General features: G+C 63.2%; 1 protein-coding gene and 1 long non-coding RNA gene across 5 annotated transcripts in view; one reads left to right on the top strand and one right to left on the bottom strand.

The window, feature by feature from the left end:
* Positions 1–21,601: 21,601 nt before the first annotated feature.
* LOC149123668 (uncharacterized) lies at positions 21,602–23,848 on the bottom strand. The gene is made up of 3 exons (XR_016213831.1): positions 23,711–23,848; positions 22,040–22,143; positions 21,602–21,930 (listed from the first exon to the last, which is right to left on the bottom strand). It is a non-coding gene; the product is annotated as an uncharacterized LOC149123668 (long non-coding RNA).
* Positions 23,849–24,848: 1,000 nt separating this feature from the next.
* The window catches only part of CTDP1 (CTD phosphatase 1), a 44,985-nt gene continuing 43,818 nt past the window's right edge, over positions 24,849–26,015 (top strand). For 2 of the 4 annotated variants that reach the window (XM_051840465.3, XM_051840466.3), the window contains exon 1: positions 24,849–25,280. In XM_051840465.3, the coding sequence (XP_051696425.3) occupies positions 24,970–25,280 (311 nt within the window). In that variant the 5' untranslated portion in view covers positions 24,849–24,969. The remainder of the gene's footprint in view (positions 25,281–26,015) is intronic. The other 2 variants (XM_051840464.3, XM_051840467.3) reach the window with 2 other exon arrangements.

The following is a 26,015-nucleotide window of genomic DNA, read 5'->3' as shown; positions in this document are numbered from 1 at the left end:
CCCCAGAGCCACCCAGGGGTCTCCTCGGACTGGCCCACAGACGCCCTCACACTCAGGGCAGGGCGCCCCCCCAGAATGGCCCATGGACACCCCTATCACTCAGGGCAGAACCCCCCCAGAGTGGCCCATGGATGCTCCTCACACTCAGGGCAGGGTGCCCCCCCAGAATGGCCCACAGATGCCCCTCACACTCAGAGCAGGGTGCCCCCCCAGAGTGGCCCATGGACACCCCTCACACTCAGGGCAGGGCGCCCCTCCAGAATGGCCCGTGGATACCCCTATCACTCAGGGCAGAGCCCCCCAGAGTAGCCCACGGATGCCCTCACACTGAGGGCAGGGCCCCCTCAGAATGGCCCATGGACACCCCTATCACTCAGGGCAGAACCCCCCCAGAGTGGCCCACGGACACCCCTCGCACTCATGGCAGGGCCCCCCCAGAGTGGCCGTCTGCCCTGAGAGGAAAGGGCTCAGCTAGTTGTGTGGACGACTGGGCGTTTGTCCCTGTAGAGAAACAGAGCAGCGCCCGAGAGCAGGTGTGGACCCCCCGGCAGCGTGGCGGGTGCCTGGGGGCTGGCACTGTTGGCTGTGGCGCCCTGCCTCTGTCGAGGGCCGCAGCTGCACACCAGGAGGGGCCGGAGCTGCCCCTGATCTTGCCAGGACCCTCAGCAGCAGGGAGAGCGGGGACCACTGGTCCATTGCCGACAGCCTCTGTCAGTCCTCCCTGTGCACTGACCGGCACGGCAGTCGAGGACCCGGCCACCTTCACGCCAGGACTCGCGGCCAGAGAGTGGGGAGGAGCTGTGGGGAGGAGCCCTGTGCGGCCCCCACCCCATGCCGGGAGACAGTGGCTCTTAGTTGTGGGATGCCAGCAGCCATGGCCCTGAGACAGCCACTCTCCCCAGAAGAACAGCCAACAGGTGGCCAAGGACAAGGCCAGATCTGCAGGACGCTGGACATGGCTGAGGGGTCCAGAGATGTGGACCACTCAAAGTGGCCAAGAACTCACCAGGTGACCGCCAGCCAGGCAGCCACAGCCCTCTCGACCTGAGCAAAGCAAAGGACACAGAACTATAAAAGTCAGATCTCAACTCTTAAACAAGAACATACATTTTTTAAATGAGCGTGTAAAAAGAGACTATAAATGAGCAGGTGTATTTTAAAAATAGCAGAAAGTTTACAAATGAAAAAACTGTAACCTGAGTGAAATCTCAGAGAAGGAGTTAGACAATAGGTTTCCTGCTCGCCTGCCACTCCCACTGTCCTCCCATGTATGACTGCAGCTGTGCCCATTCCACACGGGGCCACATGGGGCCACACGGGGCCACACGGGGCCACAGAGGACCACACGGGGCCACATGGGGCCACACGGGGCCACACGGGGTTACACGGGACCACACAGGGTTACACAGGGCCACACAGGGCCACACAGGACCACACGGGGCAACACAGGACCATACAGGGCACCATGGGGCCACACGGGGCCACACAGGGTCACACAGGGCAACATGGGGCCACATGGGGTCACACGGGGCCACACAGGGCCACATGGGACCACACAGGGTCACACGGGACCACATGGGGCAACATAGGACCATACAGGGCAACATGGGGCCACACAGGACCACATGGGGCAACATGGGGTCACACGGGATCACACAGGACTACACAGGGCAACATGGGGCCACATGGGGTCACACGGGGCCACATGGGGCCACACGGGGTCACACGGGACCACACAGGGTCACACGGGGCCACATGGGGCAACACAGGACCATACAGGGCCACATGGGGACACACAGGGTCACACAAGGCAACATGGGGCCACACAGGACCACACAGGGCCACACGAGGTCACATGGGGCCACATGGGGTCACATGGGACCACATGGGGCCACATGGGGCCACACGGGGTCACACGGGGCCACACAGGGTCACACAAGGCAACATGGGGCCACACAGGGTCACACAAGGCAACATGGGGCCACACAGGACCACATGGGGCAACATGGGGTCACACGGGATCACACAGGGCAACATGGGGCCACACAGGGTCACACAGGGCCACACAGGGCAACATGGGGCCACACAGGACAACATAGGACCACATGGGACAACACAGGGTCACTCAGGGTCTCACAGGGCCACATGGGGCCGCATGGGACAACACAGCATCACACAAGACACAGTGCCACATGGGGGTCATATAGGGCCACACGGGGTCATAGGGGGCCGCGCAGGTCTCAGGCAGAGCGGTACACAGGTACTGGCCCCAGAGCAGAGCCACTGAGCCTGGAAACGGATTTCTGAGAATCGCACGGCAAGCACTGAACCCCACGGAAGTCACTCGGTGTCGAGGGCTGCAGGCTGCAGGCCGGAGCTCACTTCCCTGGCACTCGCCGCCCTTCCTGGGGGCCCCTCGGCCTGGGGTGGGAGCAGCCGGCAGGTCCTGGGCCCCGGAGGAGGGTACGGAGTAATCTAGCCTTTGGTAAAACACAGCTATTTCCTCCTGGGGAGGAGAGCCCATGTGCCTGGGTATGACAGTCCCATGACCATAGCATGTTAGTGTGGTGGTAGTATGCCACAACAGCTGTGTGTGCCATGGCAGTGGCATGACATTAACATGATGTTGGCGTGGCTGTGGTGTGCCGCTGGCGTGACCATGGTGTGATGGTAGCATGAGAGTAGCATGGTCCTGCCCAGCCTCCCGCTGACAATTTAGTGCCCAGTGAGCCCTGGCCACGAGCCACGCCAGCCCAGTTCAGAGAGGAGCTCCGAGGGTGGCAGTGCCCCCACCCCACCCCACCCGTCTCCTCTGCTCCCACACGAGCAGCCGCCCGCTGCTCTGCCAGCACCCACGCCCCTGGGGCCCGAACACGCCTCCCGTGGACCCAGCTTCACAGGTGGGGAGCCGCCAGCCGTGCAGAGGAGGCGGGGCTCTGTCTGCGGCAGCACCAGGTGTCATTTATTTGTCTTCTCTTGGGTGCTGGGGCTCCTGTGGTGGCAGCAGTGGCGGCGCTGCTGGTCAGTCTCCCACGAGACCCTCAGAGTGACAGACACAGTGAATTCCACTCAGAGTCCTTGGGGGCCGGCATGGAGGCGCCGACCACCTGCTGGGCCAGCATCCATTTGGGAGCATTGAGTCCCGGCCGCTCCACATCCGATCCAGCTCCCTGCTAATGCACCTGCGACAGCAGTGGAGGACGGCCCAAGTGCTTGGGCACCTGCCCCCACACGGGAGACCTGGATGGGATTCGTGGCTCCGCTCCAGCTGAGTGAACCAGCGGATGGAAGATCTTGCCCTGCCTGTGTCACTCTGTCATTCAAATAAATGAAATAAATCTTTGGGGCCGGTGCTGCGGCTCACTAGGCTAATCCTCCGCCTGCGGCGCCGGCACACCGGGTTCTAGTCCCGGTCGGGGCGCCGGATTCTGTCCCGGTTGCTCCTCTTCCAGTCCAGCTCTCTGCTGTGGCCCGGAAGGGCAGTGGAGGATGGCCCAAGTGCTTGGGCCCTGCACCAGCATGGGAGACCAGGAGGAGGCACCTAGCTCCTGGCTTCGGATTGGTGCGATGCAAAGGGGAGTGAACCAACAGAAGGAAGACCTTTCTCTCTGTCTCTCTCTCACTGTCCACTCTGCCTGTCAAAAAAAGAAAAAGAAGTAAATCTTTGAAAACTGCCCTCTGTGAGATTAACCCTGAGGTTTCAGCCCTTGGACATGGACCTTGCTAACACCCGGCTGGGCAAGTGGGGGTTCAGGGGGCACCTCGTGTTGCTGCCCAGGCTGGTGTCGGGCAGTGTGGCCATCACCCCTCCCAAAGGGACAGCGGGCAGGCAGGGCTGGTCCAGACCTGAGCCCCAGGCAGGTCCCTGAAAATCCGGGCTCGTCTGTGTGCCAAGGCCGACTGACAGCACTGCTGGCCAGCTGTCAGGCACAGCTCAGAATTCTGGAAAACTTGCGTCCCCACGGCTGCCTCCGAGGTCAGGCTTTCCCGGGGAAGTGGGTGTGACACTGACAAGCGTGACTTTCTGATTTCTGTGAGGAGATGTGTCGACACGTGGAGGACCTCCGTGACTCATGTTCCAAATGACCGTGACAAAGCCACGGGCGGGGGAGGGCGCCCGGTGTGCCTGAGGCCTGCAGGCCGCCCAGCTTCAGCTCCACGGGCAGCCTTGCAGGGTGCCCACGCGAAGGCCCTTCCCAGCCAGACCCCCGGCTGCGGGCAGAGCCCAGCGCCCACTCAGGCCGGACTCGGCCGGGTCACGAGGCCACTCCTCTCGCTAAGAGGTTTGCTACACTTCACACAAACGTTATTTATGTCGACACTTAATAAGCTGATTGTTATCTTTTTTTAAAAGATTTTTAAAAATGTATTTGAAAGGGAGAATTACAGAGAGAAGACAGAGACAGACAGAGAGAGATGGTCCATCCGCTGGTTCACTCCCCAAATGCCTCTAATAGCCAGGGCTGGGCCAGGCCAAAGCCAGGAGCCGGGAGCTCCATCCGGGTCTCCCACCTGGGTGCAGGGCCCAAGCACTTGGGTCGTCTTCTGCTGCTTTCCCAGGCCATCAGCAGGGAGCTGGACAGGAAGAGGAGCAGCCAGGACTTGAACCGGCGTCCAATGCCCCAGGAGGAGGCTTAGCCTACTACGCCACAGCGCCGGCCCCAGGTTTATCGTTATCTTTGAGTGAGTGATCAATACGTATTTTGAGAATGTCTCAGCCCTCGGTGTCGATACGGAACATTCCAAAGCTGTGGCCTCAAGAGCAGGAAAGTTGAGGCCTCCAAAGCTTCCCCGGGGGCTTTCTGCTTACAGAGCCGCGCTGTCGTTCTCCACGACATGGACTTCAGACTCGGGGGGCCCCTCTCGGGGTATGAGGGGTCTGTCCTGGTCCTGGGTGTGTAGGGGTGAGGGCTGCATCTCGTGAGAGCCGGGGGTGTCGTGGAATCGGCTGTCACCAAACAGCCCCCTGAGCCCAGGGCCAGGCACTGGGGCCAGCAGGGGTGGCCTGGGTCCGTCCAGGCGTGTCCCCCGGTCTGCACGGCACCTTGGGCTGAGCGCTCTGCTCTCACGCCTCAGTTTCCTGATGTGTGGCGGTGACAAGGACAGAACCAGCACTCAGGGAGTGAGGACTTCATGCAAAGGTAGTGGCTGTGTGCAGCAGGGTTCCCACGTCCCTATGAAGTCCTGCACCCCTGTAAAGTCCCTGTACCCCTGTGAGGTTCTTGCACCCCTGTGGGATTCCCATGACCCTCTGAGTTTCCCGCACCCCTGTGGGGTTCCCATGTCCCCGTGGGGTTCCCATGTCCCTGTGGGCATCTCAGCAGCTTCGCAGCATCGCTGTGTGTGGTCAGGGAGGTGAGGCCGTGTCCAGGGGTGCAGGCAGGACCACAGAGGATGCCCCAGGCCCCACGCCCGTTGGTGGGGTGCCTGGCCTGCAGGAGGTCGTGAGCAGCTGTGATTCAGGGGTTTCCGGCAGTGAGGCACCCCAGGGCCAGGGCCAGGGCCAGCCTGCCTGCAGGCCCCAGCGGCAGTGGGAGGAGGTCAGGGCGGAACTGGAGCCAGAGAGGCAGGAAGGGCTGACCCCGGGGCCTCCTGGGCGGTCCCAGGGGCTCCTGGCTGGGGAATCCCCGCCCCAGGCACCTGAGGCTTCTCCACGGTGGGAAACCTGACCGTGGCGCCGGCCCCGCTGCAGCACACACACAGTGGACGGTGCCGCTGCTCAGACTGCGGGTGGCTGCGAGGACACCGCACGGGCCGCCCCTCCCACCACAGAGCCTGCGCTCAGTCCCAGCTCCACGCCCCGCGCAGCCTCCCGCTAAGGCACACGGGAGGCAGAGGTGATGGCCAAGGTTCCGGGTCCCTGCCGCCCACGAGGGAGACTGATGGAGCGGCTGGCTCCTGGCTTCATCCTGGCCCAGCCCCAGCTGTTGCAGCCACCTGGAGAGTGAACCAGCGGATGGAAGAGCGCGCGCTCTCTCATAAATAAATAAATAAAATAAGCTGTGAAGGTAACTGCACTTCCTGTGAATACATTTTCTGTGAGAAGCACCTTGAGGCACACGGGCCCTGCCTTGTGCTCAGTGTTCGGAAGAAGTCCTGCTGCTGCAAATAAAGGCGGCGGGCAGCTGAGTGGCGGGCGGATGGGCGGACAGGGCAGAAATGCTAATTGCAGAACCCGGGCAGGGAGAGCTCGGCTCATTACCAGGGCGGGATCACTCAGCTTCTCTGCAGGCTGGAGGCATTTCCATTCATCTTGTGAAGACGCGAGGAGCCATGTCCCCGGATGTCCCCTGCACTGCCCCTAACAAACGTCCAATCTGCCCTGCTGCTCGGACCTCCCCATGGCCTTTGCATTTTGGGGAACAGACCCCCGCCTCCCCCGAGACCCTCAGTGATCACCTGGGGCTGGACATTGGGCCTCCAGCCAGTCCACTCGGAGTGGCTTCTGGCACCAGGCGGGGAGAGCGTCCCTCCCACCGCCACAGGTCTGTGACAGTCTCAGGGTGCCGCGGGCCAAGGAGCAAACACCAGGTCACCTGGCGGTGGCATCCCCAAGCCCTGGATCAAATCTGGCCCTCAGGACACCCAGCTACCCCCATCCGAGAGCTCGTGTACCTGAGTCGCGGCTTAATGTCCCATAGCCCTGCCAGCCCTGCCAGGCTGAGGGACACCCCAAAGGTGTCCCCAGGAGTCCAGCCGGGATCTGCCGACTGCGCCTAAGCCTGCCGGTGCCACGACCTCATCTCCGTGCCGCACAGGACGCTGGGCCTAGGAGAGAGGACACCTGTGAGACCGCAACAGGCAGCCTCGGGAGCAAACCGCTGGCCCTGCCCACACGCGGCCTGAGCCCGCGGAGCAGCCACGGCCCGGAGTCTGGCTGGGGAGGGAACCCCCAGGGGAGCGGACGGTGTCTCACCCGCGGTGCGGGCGAAGCAGCCGCGCTGAGAGCACCCGTGACCATCCCAGCTTCCCCTTTCGGAGAAAAACCAGAAGTGGCCCCTTCCGTTTTCCTGTGGAGACCCTCGCAGGTGCTGACACGAGGCCTCTGACCGCCGGCCGGCGGCTGAGTCATCCCCGATCTGTTCCTGCGGGGCCAAGGGCGCCCTGTGACCCCAGGGGAGCGGGGAGTCACCAGAGGCGGTCCCTGTGCCCCGAACCTGAAAAACTGACTTTTATTTTTCTTGGATAAATAAGAAGAAAAATGAAACAAAGCTCCAAACAGGAAAATCCATTTAGGAGCAAGGGTTTGTGCGTCCAGCCAGGTAAACACACAGCCGCTGAAGAAACGGTGCAGGCCCAGCTCAGGAAGGACCGCCGCTCCGCCATGTGCCCTGTGACCCCCCACCCCAGGTCCTGCCCCCCCGCCTGCCCTGTGACCCCCCACCCCAGGTCCTGCCCCCCCGCCTGCCCTGTGACCCCAGGGTCCTGCCCCCCCACCTGCCCTGTGACCCCCCACCCCAGGTCCTGCCCCCCCCGCCTGCCCTGTGACCCCCCACCCCAGGGTCCTGCTCCCCACCCCCCTGCCCTGTGACCCCCCCACCCCAGGGTCCTGCTCCCAACACCCCCTGCCCTGTGACCCCAGGGTCCTGCCCCCCCACCTGCCCTGTGACCCCCCCACCCCAGGGTCCTGCTCCCCCCCACCTGCCCTGTGACCCCCCCAGGGTCCTGCCCCCCCGCCTGCCCTGTGACCCCCCCCACCCCAGGGTCCTGCTCCCCACCGCTTGCCCTGTGGCCCCCCTACCCCAGGGTCCTGCTCCCCCCCTGCCCTGTGACTCCCCTACCCCAGGGTCCTGCTCCCCCCCGCCTGCCCTGTGACCCCCCCTACCCCAGGGTCCTGCTCCCCACCCCCCTTGCCCTGTGACCCCCCTACCCCAGGGTCCTGCTCCTCCTCGCCTGCCCTGTGACCCCCCCAGTGTCCTGCTCCCCACCCCCCCTGCTCTGTGACCCCAGGGTCCTGCTCCCCCCCACCTGCCCTGTGACCCCACCCCCACCCCAGGGTCCTGCTCCCCCCCCACCTGCCCTGTGACCCCCCCAGGTTCCTGCTACCCCCCCGCCTGCCCTGTGACCCCCCCACCCAAGGGTCCTGCTCCCCACTCCGTCTGCCCGGTGACCCCAGGGAAAGCCTTGTGGGGCAGGGGTGGGGGGATGGTGTCCTGTGTGAGCTCAGCCCCTGAGCAGTGGGGCAGAGTCCCCCACACCTGTCCCCTGGCTGCACACGGGGCACGCTGTGGCCCTGATCATGGCCGCCGTGCTCTGTCTCCCATCTGCCCGGGGTTGGACCACAGGTGAACAGACAGACCAATGGCCTCTGGCTCCTGCCCCCACCAGCACGGAGGACACTCTCTGGGAGTTGGGGGCGTGTGCGGCTGCCGTCAAGCAGAGTCCACCACGGCTCAGGGGAACCCAGACCAGGCCCGGTCACAGCTGCCTCGTCACTGTCCATGCTGCCCTCCCCTCGGGCGGGAGCTGCCATCTCACGGCTAAGAATAGCCACGGCTCCACCATGGCCACAGCCGCCAGGGACTCTGGGTTTTCCGCCCACTTCCGGAACCTGAGTTGGGAGAAGCCCTGTGTTTAAAGGGCCGTATTAGGCAGATGGCCTCCGGGCGTCCACGCAGCGCCTGGAACCTGCCCGCTGCCCCGGAAGCCCGCCTGGCCTGTCACTGGCCTGGCCGATGCCCAGCTGGCCATGTCCAGGAACCGCAGGGTCCGGCCCAGCGCAGACCCTGCTCCGTCACGTCCAAACAAGCGGGTGCCAGTCACGCCGCGGGATCCCCCACATCAGCGCCTCCACCTTCTCCCTTCTGCTTGACATGAGCCACCAGGGCTGTGAGCTTGCCCCAGGGGACGCCGGCCAGGGAGACAGAGAGGCCAACAACTTGTCGGGAGAAGCTGGGGTGACCGCAGCCAAGGGGAGCACCCGGCCTCCCACAGGACGTCCACGCTGACATGAGAGCCCTCCACGCACTTCCCCCCCACCCCGGCAAGCTGCGGCCAGGAACACTGGGGAGGCCTGTGCGGCCCCCACCTCTGCCGTGGGGGAGGAAAGTCTGAGGCTGGCCAGGCTCTGGAGCAAGACCCTCCCCTCCCCTCCCCGGGACCCCTGCCTCTCTCAGCCCCGCCTCCCTGGAGACCCCCCCACTGCCACCTCCCTGGAGCCCACCTCCCTGGAGCCCGCCTCCCTGGAGCCCCGTCTCCCTGGGACCCCGCCTCCCCCAACCCCTGCCTCTCTGAGCCCCGCCTCCCTGGAGTCCCCCCACCCCCCTCCCTAGGACCCTCTCTCCCTGGGGCCCCGCCTCCCCCGACCCCTGCCTCTCTGCGGCCCCGCCTCCCTGAGCCCCGCCTCCCTGGGACCCCGCCTCCCCGGGTCCCTGCCTCTCTGCGGCCCCGCCTCCCTGGAGTCCCCCCACACTCCCTCCCTAGGACCCTCTCTCCCTGGGACCCAGCCTCCCCCGACCCCTGCCTCTCTGAGCCCCGCCTCCCTGGGACCCCGCCTCCCCCGGACCCCTGCCTCTCTGCGGCCCCGCCTCCCTGAGCCCCGCCTCCCTGGGGACACTGCTTGCAGCTGTGGGCAGATCTGGAGGCTGGGCGTGGGCGGGGCCCTCCCCCTGCAGAGCCCCGCCTCTCCTGCCAGGAGCTCCCCTCTCGGGCCACGTGGACGCCTGGCCAAAAGGGTCCCACCTGGGCCCGGCACGGGGATCCCGGGCCGAGGCTCCTTCCTCCTGAACCGAGTGCACGTGGGCTGCTCTTGGATGGCCTCGGTGCCACCTGAGCTCTTCCAGGTGGATTCTCTGACGGGCCTGAGCCTGAGGGGTTCCCCTGGGTCCGGGCAGCAAGACCTGCCGGACAGGACCCCCACGTGTTGGGGGAGGCGCCTCTCGGGGAGCCGTCAGGAGAGGGCTCTGCGGGCGGCGTCGGCAGCAGGAGGCAGCCAGGCCGCCAGGGTCCGTGCCTCCGCCTCCTGAGGCGTCCGTCCCAGTTTGCCAAGGCTGGAGAACCCCACCCGGCCGGGCACCAGCAGGGAACAGGGGGCCACGTGGGGGAAGGAGGGGATGGGTCCCCACAAGGCCCTGAGCCTGCCCTTCGCTGCACTCAGCCTTGGCCCTGCAGGCTGGGCCTCCACACACAGGTGGTTGTATTTCTTGCCTGGGTTTTCAAAGATTTGTATCTGTGAAGCTCACTGGGGACAAGGACAGTGACAGTGTTGCGGTGTGGGCACATCTGTGAGGGTGAGCATGCGTGTGCACATCTGTGTATGTGTGCACCTGTGTACATGTGTAATGCGGTGGGCACATCTGTGAGGGTGAGCGTATGTGCACATCTGTGTATGTGTGCACCTGTGTACATGTGTAATGCGGTGGGCACATCTGTGAGGGTGAGCATGCGTGTGCACGTCTGTGTATGTGTGCACCTGTGTACATGTGTGTTGCAGTGGGCACATCTGTGAGGGTGAGCGTGTGTGCACACGTGTGTACATGAGTGCACATCTGTGACTGTGAGCATGTGTGTGGGACATTGCATGTGTGTGCACCTGTGTGAGTGAGCATTTTGTGGGCAAGCCTTGCGTGACCACGTGCATGTGTGACTGAGTATGTGTGTATTATGTAAGTGTGCACATGTGTTACTGTATGAGCATCCCGTGAGCACTGTGTGCACACATGTGACTGAGCACACATGTGCACTGTGTGTGACTATGTTGTGGGCAGGCATGGTGTGCCTTGTACATGTGTGCACCTGTGTGACCACATGAGCGCTGTATACACTTGTTGGGATGTGCATGTTAGTTTATGAGTGTTGTGAGCAAATGTGTGCACACATGACTGTATAAGCACAAGTGCACTGTGTGAGTGTGCACATGTGTGAGCATTTCGAGAGCAGGTGTGTGCACACGTGTGACTGCATGAGTACGTGTCTCCTGCGTGAGCGTAGAGCATGCATGTGTGCGTGGATGTGTGTACGCAGCACGGAGGCATGCGTCTTCGCTTGCACCTGCTGTCGGAGTGGTGGCCAAGCCAGTGCCCAGCTCTCCCTGCAAGGACGCCCCCGGGCCGCCCCCGGCTGGGAATCCTCAAGAGTCGTTTTAGAAAAGAGCTTCTCCCGGGCGTCCGAGCCCACAGCCGGACACAGGCTGGAGACGGAGGAGCTGGGGCCCGGCCACAGGCTCGATACAAGTCAGCTCCGAGCCCCGCGGCACCAGCTCCCTACTGCCCTACGGCCAGGCTGTGGCTGCAAGGACACAGGCTGGACAGGGTGGGTGCTGGGCAGGCAAGGCCCTCTCTGGTCTCAGCTCCAGTCCTGACCCACTCACATCTGAGCGCTGTGCTTTCCTGGGGGAGGGGCATCTGCTCGCTCTGGAGACCCGGGGAGCAGGGGGACAGGAGACACCAGGGTCACCCACAGGAGCGCTGCCCCGAGCGCTCATGTGTGCTGCTTCCAGCTGTGAGTGTGGCTGACTGTGTGCGTGCGTGTGTGTGAGCGAGACCATGGCTGTATGTGTGACTATGTGAGCATGTGTGTGTCTGTGTGTATGACTGTGAGTGTATGTGTGACTTTGTGTGTGATCGTGTGTAACTGTGCATGTCAATGTGTGTACATGTGTGTGAGCATGTGGCTCTGTGTGACTGTGTGGCTGTGAGTGTATGGCTGTGTGAGTGTGAGCATGTATGTGTGAATGTGATTGTGTGATTCTATGTGACTGAGTGTGACTGTGTGTGGCTGTGGCTGTGTGTCTCTGTGTGAGTGTATAACTGTGTGTGAGACTGTGACTGTGAGTGTATGTGTGACTTGTGTGGAATTGTGCATGACTGCATGTGTGTGTGTGTGTGAGAGCATGTGGCTATGTGTGACTGTGTGTGTCTGTATGACTGTGACTGTGGCTGTGAGTATATGGCTGTGTGAATGTGAGCGTGTATGTGTGAATGTGATTGTGTGATTCTGTGTGACTGTGTGTGGCTGTGACTGTGTGTCTGAGTGTGGCTGTGTGGCTGTGACGTGTGTCTCTGTGTGACTGTGTGACTGTGTGTGACTGTGACTGTGTGTGTCTCTGTGGCTGTGAGTGTATAACTGTGTGTGGCTGTGACTGAATGTGTGTGTGGCTATGTGTATGTGACTGTGCTATGCTTGTGGGTATATAACTGTGTCAGACTGTGACCGAGTATATGTGCGACTGTGTGTGGCTGTGTGTTTGTGACTATGTGTGTGTGGTTGTGAGTGTATAACTGTGTGTGAGACTGTGTGTGTATGTGCGGCTGTGGGGGGGATTGTGCGTGACTATGACTGTGACTGTGTGGCTGTGTGGCTGTTACTGTGCTATGATTGTGGGTATATAACTGTGTGTGAGACTGTGAGTGTATGTGTGACTGTGTGTGTATGTGACTGTGTGATTGTGAGTGTATAACTGTGTGTGAGACTGTAACTGTGTGTATGTGTGACTGTGTGTGGGATTGTGCGTGACTATGATTGTGAATGTGTGTGGCTGTGTGGTTGTGTGGCTGTTACTGTGCTATGATTGTGGGTATATAACTGTGTGAGACTGTGACTGAGTGTATGTGCGACTGTGTGTGTATGTGGCTGTGTGGTTGTGAGTGTATAACTGTGTGTGCGACTTTGTGGGGGATTGTGTGAATGTGTGTGACTGGTTGTGTGAGCGTGTGTGTGTGACTGTGTGACTGTGGGACCCCACATAGCCTGTGCCCGCCCACGGGCCCCCCACTGGAAAGCAGCTGGAGCTCCCAGCAAAGGCTGTGCAGGGCGAGCCCTTCCACGGCCCGCGCTCCCCACCTGCCCCCGACTTTGAAACCGGATTTCCCGCAGGTGAAGCCCTTGTCACCAGCCCAGCCTCCAGCTGAGTAGGACTCCACCCCTCCCAACGCAGGGACCAGGCCGCCTGCCCGTGGCCACGTGGGACCGGAGGCACCGTGAACAGGGTGCAGGCCGCGATTCTTCCGGGTCTGTATCCAGCGTCACTTTCGGCGCGTGCCTTCATTCTGGAAGTCATGCGTCACCCACGTTTGCAGAATTCCACTCGGTCGACTGACGCCTGCAATCACTGTGTTTACACTGACAGCCAACGCCCTCTCCCGGCAACTTTTCCACTAAAAATACTTCTGGGGGGCGGGGCTATGCTGTGAGCGGCGGAGCTGCACCTGCAGTGCCTGCTCTGAGGTTGGGGGATGAGGTCCGGTCCAGGGGCAGAGCCTGGGCCTGCGCCTGTGCGTCCGGTCTCCTCCTGCCACCTCCTGCAAGTGGGGCCACAGCGAGGCCACCTCTGGGGACAGCAGGCCTGGCGTTGCCGCCTAAGGGCCTCCCCCATCCCTCCACGAATTCCGCTCCTCCTCAAACCCTCTCTGCTCTGTTTCCTTTCTTTTCTGTCTCCACAAGTGAGCCCCAGCTTTCCATGGAGCAGAGACTGGACGCCCTGACAGCGTGGTGACACTGGGGGTGCCAGGCACGGTGACACTGGGGGTGCCGGGAGTGGTGACACTGGGGGTGCCAGGTATAGTGACACTGGGGTGCCAGGCGCAGTGACACTGGGGGTGCCAGGTGCAGTGATACTGGGGATGCCGGGTGCGGTGACACTGTGGGTGCCAGCTACGGTGACACTGGGGGTGCCAGGAACAGTGACACTGGAGAGGCATGCCGGGTGCGGTGACACTGGGGGTGCCGGGTGCGGTGACACTGGGGGTGCCGGATACGGTGACACTGGGGGTGCCAGGCACAGTGACACTGGGGGTGCCGGGAGTGGTGACACTGGGGGTGCTGGGTGCAGTGACACTGGGGTGCCAGGCACAGTGACACTGGGGGTGCCGGGAGTGGTGACACTGGGGGTGCTGGGCGCAGTGACACTGGGGTGCCAGGTGCAGTGACACCAGCAGTGCTGGGAGTGGTGACACCAGTGCCGGGCATGGTGACACCAGGGGTGCCGGGCGGTGTCCTGCCAGGGCTCCCACACTGACCGCCTGGTGCCCACCGGCTTCTCTGCACAGGTTTGGCTCTCACCGTGCCTGGCGGAGGAGTCACCAGCACCACGTTCTTGAAGACCAGGAGCTGCGCTTGCCTAAGCCGCTGCTCATTCACTCCCTCCACAAGGGTTTCTGGAACCCGAGCGTTTCCAGCAGGTGCTTCACAGGGCGCCGCGCGCAGCCAATCCGCCCCACACGGCCAGTGCGGCCGCAGCCCTGGGACTCCACTGCAGCGTGGAGAGGCCGTGTGTAGGGTCTCTGCTGTCTTCCTTCTGCTGCCGCTCCCCACGGTGGAGCTGGCAGTCAGCGCGTGGGAGGGGGCGTGTCAGCCCTGAGACTGCGCTGAGAGAAGCTGCGACCTCCCAGGTCCAGTGTCCACCGGGAAGCAGGGCAAGAAGACATCTGACCTCACGGCGTGGCCATCAACACGAGCCACATGTGAGCACGGGAAGCCACTGAGGCTGCACAGCCCCGACTGCACACACAGGTGCGCCCCCGCACTCAGCACACGCTCACATGCATACACACGTGTGCATGATGCTCACATGCACACACACTACACACACATGCATACATGTACACACACGGGCCTTGGAGGAGGACGAGGGGACCCCTCAGGGAGACGCGGGGGAGGAGTCGGCTGCAGAAAGAGGTTGGGGAAATGGACTCTGGCTCCCGGGTGACACGTTTCCTTCCCAAACCCGATCTCCTGGTTTCAAACCACTAGCCCCACTGAGCGCCGTGTGTGCCCGAGCTCCTGCCCTGGCCCGGGCCCCCTGTCCTGCTGTGCTCACGGGAGCACCCCACTTTATAGAATTCTACAAGGAACCAGCTTCCTGGCTGCGTTATCTGCAAAGTTCCAAATGACTCTTCTGCAGGGGCTCTCCCGGGCCAGCAGGGGCCCCAGAAGCGTGCTCCCCGCAGGGAAGGGGTCTCCACTGACCCCTCCAGGTCGTGCAGCCCGCCCTGCCCCCAAAACCTCAGCTGGGAGCCTCAGCTACTTTGCGGCTTAGCCTCCTCGTAAGTAAAACGGTGGCAGCGCGGACTTAGCGCTGGCTACATCCAACAATCATACAACACGAAAGCCAGTTATTAGGAACCTGGAAACGCCCACACTGGATTCCTGGAGCGCCTCTTCTGCTCCTGCTGGCCAGTCTCAGAGAAGGGAGTCCCCACGGAGGGCCCCGCCGGCATGGCCCTGGAGCCGGGTCCCCACCTAGTGGCCGCCCGCCGCCATCGCACCCAGAAGCTGGTCGCCGGTTTTCTGAGAATGCACCTGGAGTGAGAGTGGGCGGTGTCACGGCGCAGCGAATGTGCTGGAACACGGAACTGGACATCCGAAAGGGCTGGAGGACACAGGTGTGTCCCCGTGTCCTAAAAGAGACGTGGCAAAGGCTTCAGTGTGACCAGACGGCAAAGCCCACCCCTGCCCTCCTGTGGCAAAGTCAAGTTATCTGAAGTTCTGCAAGGGGGTTGAAGTTCAAAGTATCCAGGGACCAAAGACCCAACAAGCAGAGACCGGCGCAGGGGTGCAGCCTCGCGGTGAAGACCCTGCACCCATCGCACTGCCTGCGTTTCAGTCCTGGCTCCTGCTCCAGCTCCAGCCTCCTGCTAGTGCGCACCTGGGAGGCAGCAGCGGTGGCTCCCGTCCCTGTGCACCTGCTGCCCCACAGGGGAGACCTGGATGGAGCTCCAGGCTCCAGTTTCTGCTGGTGCACACACCGGGAGGCAGTGGGATGGCTCACATGGCTGGGTCCCTGCCTCACGCCGGGAGACCCAGATGGAGCTCCAGATCCTGGCCTGGCCTAGATGTTGCAGAGACTTGGGGAGTGAACCAGCAGATAGGTCTCTGTTCCTGTCTCGGTCTCGGTCTCTGTCTCTCTCCCTCCCCCTCTCCCTCTCCCTCTCCCTCTCCCTCTCCCCTTCCCCCTCCCCCTCCCCCTCTCTCCCTCTCCCTCTCCCTCTCCCTCTCCCTCTCCCTCACCCTCTCCTTCTCTCTCTCCCTTTCAAATATAAATAAATAAAGTCTTTAAAGCTAGCCCCCAGGTGTTCCATTCTGTGTCTGTGACTTGTTCCTTTAAAGACGTTCTTCCAGGACTCCTCTATGCGATGCCCTAATAGGTTGTTTTTTCTTCTCAATTTTTATTTGTTCATTAGAGAGGCCAACACAGAGCAGGACAGAGAAGGAGCCGGCGGCTCTGTCCCGAGTTTCACTCCCCAGACGGGGGACTGGGCTGGACTAACGCCGGCAGCCAGGAGCTCCACCCAGTCCCCGCGTGCTGGCAGGGACCCAGCCCCTTGGTGCATTAGCAGGAAGCTGGAGTCAGGAGCCTAAAGCAGGCACCAAACCCCGGCCCCAGGGGGACACGGGCGCCTTAGCCAGCGTCTCCATGGCGGACGGCCCATCCCCCTGGCTTCTCGTGAGGTCACATCTCCCTGGAAGGTGCAGCCAAGGTGCAGGTAACCCGTCTGCAGGATGCAGCAGCTGGGGCCTGCGAGAGCTGGGGTGGGGAGGGGCTGGGAGACAGCTCCTTGCAGGATCCCCTGTTCTCACGGCCCAGCCCTGCATGGCTGCGTGGCTCAGGTGGGGCTGATCAGTGCAATTATCTTGAAAGGTCTTTGCCATAATTATTATCATTTAGGATCCAAGTGTTAACTTTTCCAGCTGAGAAGCAGCCCCAGGCTGTGTAGACAGGGCTACAGGTGTGGACGGAGCGGGACACAGAACCACAGGCCCTCTGCCTGAGAGGGTACACAAGTGTGGCTCCGAGGGTCCTGAGGCTAAGGTGGGGCCCCTGGGCCCCCAGCTGTTCCCCAGCCCTACACGCGTCCAGCCGGCCTGCAGGCTGCAGGCAGAGGAGCGACCTGGCTCGCCCGGGCGGGGTAAGTGGCGAGGGCGGAGCCGCTCTGAGGAAGAAGGCCGCCCTGGAGCTGGGCACGGGCAGGAGGCCCTCTTCCCTCTCACCGCTGTCCCCGAGACACCTCCCTCCTGGAAATTCACCCAACACATAGGCACAGCTGAACACACCGGCCCGGGACAAAAACGAACCCAGCCGCAAATGGCAGGAGTGCGGGGCAGAGCCTGCAGCCGAGCGGGAACCGGGAACCAGCGAGGCCCGAGACGACAATGACCAAGGCCCAGGCCGGGAGAAACGGTGTCCGAACAGAGACTTACAAATCTTCCCGCAAAGAGACACCCAATCCACATGGCCGCAGAGTGAGTTCTATCATGGGAAGAAAAGAGAACAGGATGCCAGCCATGCACGGCTCCCCAGAAGACGCAGGGGTGCCGCTCGCCACCGGTCCTTGAGCCCCACCCCCTGGTGTGCAGGCGGACAAGACCACAGGTAGCCTCACACAAACACCCCTCGCGAAACACCGGGACCCATCCAACAGCAGTAGCGAGGGTTACGGAGCAGGGCCAGCTGGGACTTAGCGTCTGCAAACCATCACAGACACAGGGAGCAGTCAAGGACAAGGGGCCAGCGCTGTGGTGCAGGGGGTCCAGCGCCACCTGCAGGCTGGCATCTGGTACCCAGGTGCTCCGCTGCCGATCCAGCTCCCTGCTGTGGCCTGGGAGAGCAGCGGAGGACGGCCCAGGTGCTGGTGTCCCATCGCCCCCGTGGGCGACCCGGACGGAGCTCCGGGCTCCCAGCTTCAGCCTGGCCCAGCTCTGGCTGTTGTAGCCATCTCGGGAGTGAACAAGAGGATGGAAGACCTCTCTCCCTCCTCTCTCTGTCTCTCTCTGTCACTCTGCCTTTCAAATAAATAAATCTTAAAAAAAAAAAAAAAAAAAAAAACACTAGACAAATGCGCAGCTGTTGGTGATGCAGAGTGACCTGCACTCTCTCATGGCTGCACACAGCCCTGCAGCCACCAGCCCGGCTGGAGAAAGGTCGGCCACGCCCCCTGCTAGGACTAGGAGGGGCTCCCTCTCTCCACAAGGAGGGAGGGGAGGAATGGGGGGAGGTGCACAGAATTAAGAAAGTACAAAGTTGGGGCCGGCGCCGTGGCTTACTTGGTTAATCCTCCGCCTGCAGCACCGGCATCCCATATGGGCACCGGATTCTGTCCCGGTTGCCCCTCTTCCAGGCCAGCTCTCTGCTGTGGCCCGGGAGGGCAGTGGAGGATGGCCCAAGTGCTTGGGCCCTGCACCCGCATGGGAGACCAGGAGAAGCACCTGGCTCCTGCCATCCGATCAGCGCGGTGCGCCGGCTGTGGGGGCCATTAGGGGAGTGAACCAACGGAAGAAAGACCTTTCTCTCTCTCTGTCTCACTGTCTACATCTCTACCTGTCAAATAAAAAAAAAAAATACAAAGTATTCAGGTGACCTGATCCCTACATAGGAAAGCCTAAGAAACCTACAAAAAAAATTGAAGCCTGGTAATTGAGTTTATCAAAACTACAGGGCGCGAGATGACGGCAGACCAGCCACACCTTACACCTGGACCCTGAGTTAGGAAAACACGCCCTATCTACAACTGCACCAAGAACCCTCAGCGTTCACGGTACCGAGCAGACACCTTTGCTCACTGAAGGCCACAGCACAGGATTCTCCCATCGAGAACCACAGACGTGGAAGGTCTCAACAGCCGGAGGCCATCTGCTGCGCTGAAACACCCAGTGTTGTTTAGAAACTGCTACAGATTCACAAAATCTCTGTTTCACCACTTACATGCACGTGGGAAAGATACAGCCAAAATAATTTTGAAAAAAAAATTTTGAGAACTTAGACTGCTTTTTTTTAATATTTTATTTATTTATTTCAGAGGCGGAGTTACAGACAGGAGAGAGAGAGGTCTTCCACCCACTGGTTCACTCCCCAAATGGCTACAATGGCCAAAACTGGGCTGAGCCAGGAGCTTCTTCCAGGTCCCCCAAGTGGGTGCAGGGGCCCAAGGACTTGGGCCATCTTGCACTGCTTTCCCAGGCCACAGCAGAGAGCTGGATGGGAAGAGGAGCAGCCGGGACTCGAACCGGCGCCCACACGAGATGCTGGCACCACAGGCATCTTAGGCCACCTCGCCACAGTGCCGGCCCCTACGCTGCTGGATTTCCAACTTCAGGCGGAGTGGCAGTAATGGAGATGGCCTGCATTCGTGGTCAGGCCACACAGGAGGTCAGCGGAGCAGGCCTGGACGTGCTGGGGGTTTGTGCTCCGCGTCACACACCAGGGCACCGCAGCGAGAGGTCGCGACCCCAGCCACTCTCGGCCTCGGCCTGCACCTGAGATACAAGCACGTGGGCCGTCCACCTGGGCCCTGCTTTTTATAAACCTCTCCAACACTATGATGGAAACCTGGCATTCGTCACACAGGTGCAAATTAGACGACGATTCATCTGTAAATTACACATAAAATCTATTCGGGAGGAGTATTTACTCCAGCGGCAGTTAAAAGCACTGTGAAGAATTTCAGGCGTGTTCCCAAACGCTGGCCCCGCCCAGCAGCTGTCGGCACGGCCATGCCCAAGACGGCAGCCTGGTGTCTCCAAAGGCCTGTGCGCGACAGGCTGGTCCCCGAAGTCTCACATTCGTGCCAATGATTAGCATTAGTGGAGCAGGGGGGGCGTGTGACACGGTGTCCACGGCCCACTTGGGAGCCCCTGGCTCAAGCCTCGGCAACTCCGGGATTCCCATCCAGCTCCCTGCTGACACACCAGGGGAGCAGCAGAGGACGGCCGGGACACGTGGGTCCCTGCCACCCACACGGGACACCCAGAGGCAGTTCCTGGCTCCAGGCTTCAGCCTGACCCGGTGCTGGCCGCTGTGGGCACTTGGGGAGCGAACCAGCAGATGAAGATCTCTCTCCCACCACCTGTCACTCTGTTTTTCAAAAACATAAACTACACGATTTCTAATAATCAATAGTGGAAATAGTGGTGACTTAGTGAGGACAGGTGACAGCGCATATATGGGCACTGGTTCAAGTCCCGGCTGCTCTGCTTCCCATCCAGCCCTCTGCTGTGGCCTGGGAAAGCAGTGGAAGACGGCCCAAGCCCTTGGGCCCCTGCACCCACGTGGGAGACCCGGAAGAAGCTCCTGGCTCCTGGCCTTGGATCAGCACAGCTCCAGGCGTTGTGGCCATCCAAGGAGTGACCTATCGGCTGGAAGACCTCTCTCTCTGCCTCTCAACAATCCTTAAATAACAACGTCTGATGGGGCCAGTAGGCACTGCGGGCACAGGTATGGACCTGCAGGACGCCCAGGAGAGGAAACACCACGCCAGGAAGGGCAGTGACAATGTCAGCACTGATTGCCCAGAGGGGCAACGGAGTAGGAGAGCAAGAGCAATGTCACGTATATCCCCAAGGACACATGCACACACACACGCGTGTGCACACACACGCGTGTGCACAGGGCCTTCAATTAGTGGAAAAGGTGCGTTATGAAGAAAAAACCTGCACAGACTTCACTTTTTTTTTGCCCCAAAACATAGCCACCTTTTAACGCCACTGTGGCACCAACCCTCTGAGGGACCCCTGCAGTTCTTCCTCAAGCAGCAGCTGTGGCCTTGCGCCACGGCTCCCACGGCCACACGGGAGCCTTTGACCAACAGCCAGGCTGCTCACCTTTGAGACATCGGCTCTCAGTTCAGAGATGACACCGTATCTGGGAAATCTCAGCTGTGTTAGAGATCAGCCAAATGTGCCACTCAGCGGAGGGCGGGCCCAGACGAAGCCGACGCTAAACTGCTCTCTGACAGCTGGGAGCCCCTCCGCAGGTGAGCTCTTGGCCCAGGTAAGGGGCCCTGCAGGCACTCTGCTGGCTTCAGAGGGCCACGGGGCCTTCCCGCCCGTGCGGAGACGAGGTTCTGAGTGAGGCCCAAATGTTGCTCCGTCAGCCGGGACTCAGCCGCCGGGACCACACCCCAACCCTGCCTGTGCAGCCCTGGGCCCTGCCAGCCTCTTCCGGTCTCTGACTCCCACCCGAGGGTCAGGTGTGCAGCTGGTGCAGGCCCTGGGTGCCCGGGGGCCAAGCACCCTCGCCGTCTCCCAGAGGCCTGAGGCGAGGCCCACAGGTTTCCAGGACGAGGGTCTGGGGTGACCTGACCCACGGCTGCTCGAGTGGGAAGCGAAGAAGAGCTCAAAAAGAAACCACAAGAGAAGGGAAGCAAGGAGAGGGAACCATGACCACCGCCTTTCCTCCTCCGCCCCAGAGTCTCTGCCACCCCACAGCAGCGGTGCAGGCCCCCCCGCGAGGCCCCACGGACCAGCACTGCTCTCTCGTGCACCTGGTTCCCACGGCAGCTCAAGCCGGCTTCCATCGAGAATTAACACCAGCATTCTCAGAGCAGCTGATCAGAAGCGAAGCACTTGCTACAAAAGATTTATTTAAGTCAGACTTAGAGGGAGAGACACACAGAGCTCTTCCATCCGCTGGTCCCCGCCCTAGCTGGCTGTAATGGGCAGGGCTGGGCCAGCTGGAGCCAAGAGCCAGGAGCTTCATCCGGGTCTGCTGCGTGGATGGCAGGGACCTGGACAGGAAGTGGAGCACCAGGGACACGAACCAGGACCCATGTGAGATGCTGGTGTTGTAGGTGGCAGCTTTACCCGCTGTGCCACAACACCAGCCCCAGAATCACTAATATTTACCCTATATGTGTTACACCACAAATTAAGCAGGATACTGCAGAGTGATTTTTAAAAGATATTTATTTATTTGAAAGTCAGAGTTACACACAGAGAGAGAAGGACAGGCAGAGAGAGAGGTCTTCTATCCGCTGGTCCACTCCCCCAATTGGCTGCAACGGCCAGAGCTGCGCTGATCTGAAGCCAGGAGCCAGGAGCTTCCTCCAGGTCTCCCACACGTGTGCAGGGGCCCAAGGACTTGGGCCATCTTCCACTGCATTCCCAGGCCACAGCAGAGAGCCAGATAGGAAGTGGAGCAGCCAGGACTCGAACCAGCACCCATATAGGATGCTGGCACTGCAGGTAGTGGCTTTACCTGCTATGGCACAGCGCCAGCCCCTGCAAAGTGATTTTTAAAATAAGCTTGAAAAATAGTCACCCTCCTCCATTCCAGTAAGCGCCTCCCTCTCACTTGTTTCCAAATGTGGTTAAAAATAGGGTGGCTCACTTGGCTAATCCTCGCCTGCGGATCCTGGCAGTGTGCTGGCAGTGGCGGCCATTTGGGGGGTGAACCAACGGAAGGAAGACCTCTCTCTCTGTCTCCAACTCTGCCTGTCCAAAAAAAAAAAAAAATAGGTTCCCGTGTTAGCCGTGGTGTGTAACACGTCTCCCACTCTTTCTCATCTCACAACACTAGAACGTCCCCAACCAACCTGCAAACTCCCCCCCCAAGCCCCAAGCCCCCAGCCCTGGGAACCGCCCATCACTGCTGTCTCTGGACCTGAGCCCTTCAGCCTCCAGAGGGCACCCCGCGGGGTTCTGTGCCCGCAGACTCCACGTGGCACCCTGCCCTCGAGACGCAGCGTGTGGTGCCCAGCCAGCACCGTGCCCACCGTGCCAGGGCCTCCCCACGCGCTCCTCTGTGCTGGCCTTCTCTGCACTGCTTTTATGTGCGCTGAAATGAGCCAGCTAATTCAGGAGCTATGTGTGCCTGACGCGCTTTGTCCTGTAACAGGGCAAAAGGGCCTGCGCCTCCCGGGAAAACTCAGTTTCGAGGCGCAGGCTGTGGCCGGGGCCTCCGGGGCACGGTTTACCCTCCCTGGCTCGGGGGCTCTTCCTCGCCCTGCTCCGCCCAGGTGGGACGGACCCCGAGGGCTCTGGTGAGCAGTTCTGGCCTGTGACAGCCTCACCAGGGCGTCTGCACGGCCACGTCTGGGGCCGGCGATCAGCCCTCTGCTCTCTGCAGCGGGGCTGCGGGCTGGCTCCGAGACGCTGTCCGTTCACCCTCCGCCGCGCCTGTGCGGGAAGCCTTCCCGGCGTCTTCCGGACATTCTGTGGGCTTGGGTCTGGTTAGCCTTTAACTCCGGAGAAGGTGTGCGTGCGTGTGAGGGGAACTTTCGGATGTCTCATTTACTTGCAAGGCGCAGTGACAGCCTTCTACCGCTCGCTAACTTCCGGATGCTGGCATCACACAGCGCTGGGCCAGGCCGGGCCGTCAGCAGAGCTGGGCGGACACACAATACCTGGACGTGCACCTGCTGCCCGCGGCCGTCAGCAGAGCTGGGCGGACACACAGTACCTGGACGTGCACCTGCTGCCCGCGGCTCCGTGCCCGTGACTGCGGCACCAGGTCGGAGGGAAGGGGCCGCCAGCACGGGAGCGCAGCGGATGCGCACACACAGCCCAGGTGCCCAGCCGGCCGCCCACGCCCACCTCCACGCCCGCGGCCTTTCCCTGACTGCCCCGTCACGGCCGGCGGAAACACACCCCGCCAAGAAGGGACCACCCGGGGATCCAGAGCTCGGCCTCCCGTGAGGCTGCCCGCGCCGCAGTCCGCCTCTCGCGGTCCTCAGCCCGAACCCTCAGCGCGGGCGGCTGGGCCCGGAGACATCCGACCCGCGCCAGCTCTGTCTGTCTGTTCCCCTTAAGCCTCGCCGAGCAGCCGGCCCGGCCGGGCGGCGCGGAGTCTGCAGCAGCTCCGCCCGCGGTCCACGCCAACTCTCCCGGACAGCCCCTCCGCAGACTCGCGGGTGGCCGCCTGGGCCCAGCGCCGGGGCGCACCGCGAGAAGACGCGTGTTCCACGCGGGACGCGCTGCAGCCGACTTCAAGCCAGCCGGCCCGCGCGCGCGCGGGTCAAACCCACGCTCCCCGCCCCCTGCCGGACCCAGCACTCAGCACCTGCAGCTAGCAAGAACAATCTAGAGTCCCCGGAGGCACCCGCGTCCCTGGGACAGCGCCGCGGTCCTGGCCCCGCACCCCGCGGCTCAGCCTCGCCACGCGCCGCGGCGTCCACGCCGCCCACGTCCGGGCCCACGCGGGGGCTCGGCTGAAAGGCCGGAGAGGCCACGGCGTCGCCGCCACGGGACCGCCGGGGAGCGCTCTCCGGCGAAGGCCACGAGGCCCGGCAGTGGCCGGCGGCTGCGCCCCACGACGGCCCGGCCACGCGGCTCCAGAAAGGGCGGGAACGCGCACGGGAGCGAGCGCCGGCGGCCGCCCGGCGTCCGAGAGGGCCCGGCCGTCAGCCCCGGCGCGATCTGACCGGCAGCTCGGGGGCGCGAGGCTCCGGCCAGCAGAGAGCGAGACGCGGCGGCGCGGACGCCCTCGGCCGTGACGGCCACCCCGCCCGCCCAGCACCTCCGGGGCGCGCCCGCACAGCGCTGGAGCACCCAGTCCCGCCCCGTGGCTCCGGGGACGGCCGAGGGCCAAGATGAGCGGAGGAAGGGACCTGGCGCCCGGGGGCGGGGCGTTCGGGGACGGGGCGGCTACCCGGGCCGCGGCGCGCTCGGCATGCCGGGACTCGTAGTCGCTTGGCCAGGGGCCGGCGACTGGTATTGTGGGAGCGGTCTGCATTGCATGCCGGGAGCCGTAGTCTCTTGACGTTAGGACACGCGGTGCGCCACGGGACTTGATGGCCGCCGGCATGCGTTGCATGCCGGGAGTCGTAGTCTCTTGACGTTAGGGCTCAGGGCGCGCTACGGGAGTTGACGGCCGCGATGCGCGTTGCGTGCCGGGACTTGTAGGCTACAGGTGTTCGACGGGAGTTGAGGAACGCGCTCCGCTGTGCACGCCGGGAATCGTAGTCCCGCGCTGGAACTCGCGCGGCGCGGGCGTACTCGAGGGCGGCGGTGCCGGGAGTCTCTGGCGCGGTCGGAGGGCAGCGGGCTGCCGGCCCCGCCTGAGGGAGGCTGACGCCGGGGCCCGTTGCCGCGCGAAGCCGGTCGGCGCGCCAGGGAGCCGCACGTCCGCTCGGAGGCCGCGCGTGGCCCGTGTTTACGCACGCACGCCGTGCGTCCCGCTTTCGCGTGACGTCAGCGCGTCCTCCCGGAACTCGGCGCGGGCCGAGCGGCGGGTGGAAGCCGGTGCTGGAGCGGGAACTGCGGCGCTGCCCGGCCGGGCCGCCCGCGATGAGCTGTGCGCCCTGAGCGCGCTGCGCCGTGATGGAGGCGCCAGCCGTGGCCCGCGGCCCCGCCGAGGGCGCCCCGGCGGCCGCCGTGGCCGAGGTGCGCTGCCCGGGCCCCGCGCCGCTCCGCCTGCTCGAGTGGAAGGTGGCGGCGGGCGCGGCGGTGCGCATCGGCTCGGTGCTGGCCGTGTGCGAGACCGCCGCCTCCGCGCAGCCCGCCGGGGGCGCCCCGGCCCGCGCCTCGGGGAGCTGCGTGCGCACGGCGCGGGCTGAGCGCAGGCTGCGGTCGGAGCGCGCTGGCGTGGTGCGGGAGCTGTGCGCGCAGCCGGGCCAGGTGCTGGCCCCCGGGTGAGTGGGGTTCCGCGCGTTCTCTGACGCCCGCTCGGCGGCCGGGAGCAGCTCGCGAGCCGCGCGGCGCCTCTGCAGCCTCCGCACACCGCGCGCTGGGAGGCGGGCGCCGGCCTGCGGGGCCCCCGCGGCTCTGGGTGCTGCCGCCGAGCTCGCGCCGCGCCTTGGGCAGCAGCCTGGGCCCGGGAGCCGGGAAGGGAGGCGGCGGGCTGGGCGCTCCGCGGGGCCGTGAGCCCTGGGTGCGGGCGACGTCCAGCGCCGCCGTGGTCCGCAGCCGATTAGCGTGGAAGCCGCGTCTTCACGCCTGCTCACCAGCGCGCGAGACCGGCCCGTGCGTCCGTCTGAGCGGTCAGCCGTAGGGCTTCCTGGCTGGACCCCGTCTCAGGGTCCCGGGAGCTGTCCCCGCGGGGCCCGGCCTCTTCACAGACCAGGTGGACTCCGGGGACGCGGAGCCCGCCGATCCCCAGGCCCCCAAGCCGGGGGCGGAGCCCTGGGGCGTGTCCAGCTGCGAGCAGGGTGTCGTGAGCGTCCCCTGGCCCTTCCGAGCCGCTTGTCCGGAGCGAGCCCCACGCCTCGAGGACTTGGTGCGGCGCCCCGCGGTGTGCACCTGTGGTTTTCTGCCTCTGTGCGCTGTGGGCAGACGGCCCCCAGCGGTTCCTGTGCTTGCCCCGCGGGTGGGTTCTGGTGTCTGTGGTCCAGGGTCGCAGGCTGAGCGCTGGCCATGCGGGCTCCGAG

Source organism: Oryctolagus cuniculus, chromosome 10 (genome assembly GCF_051225735.1).
Source record: "Oryctolagus cuniculus isolate XC-2025 breed Fujian yellow rabbit chromosome 10, ASM5122573v1, whole genome shotgun sequence".
Taxonomy (NCBI): Eukaryota; Metazoa; Chordata; class Mammalia; order Lagomorpha; family Leporidae; genus Oryctolagus; species Oryctolagus cuniculus.
Note: the sequence above shows the minus strand (reverse complement) of the source record. Positions and strands in the feature narration are given on the sequence as shown.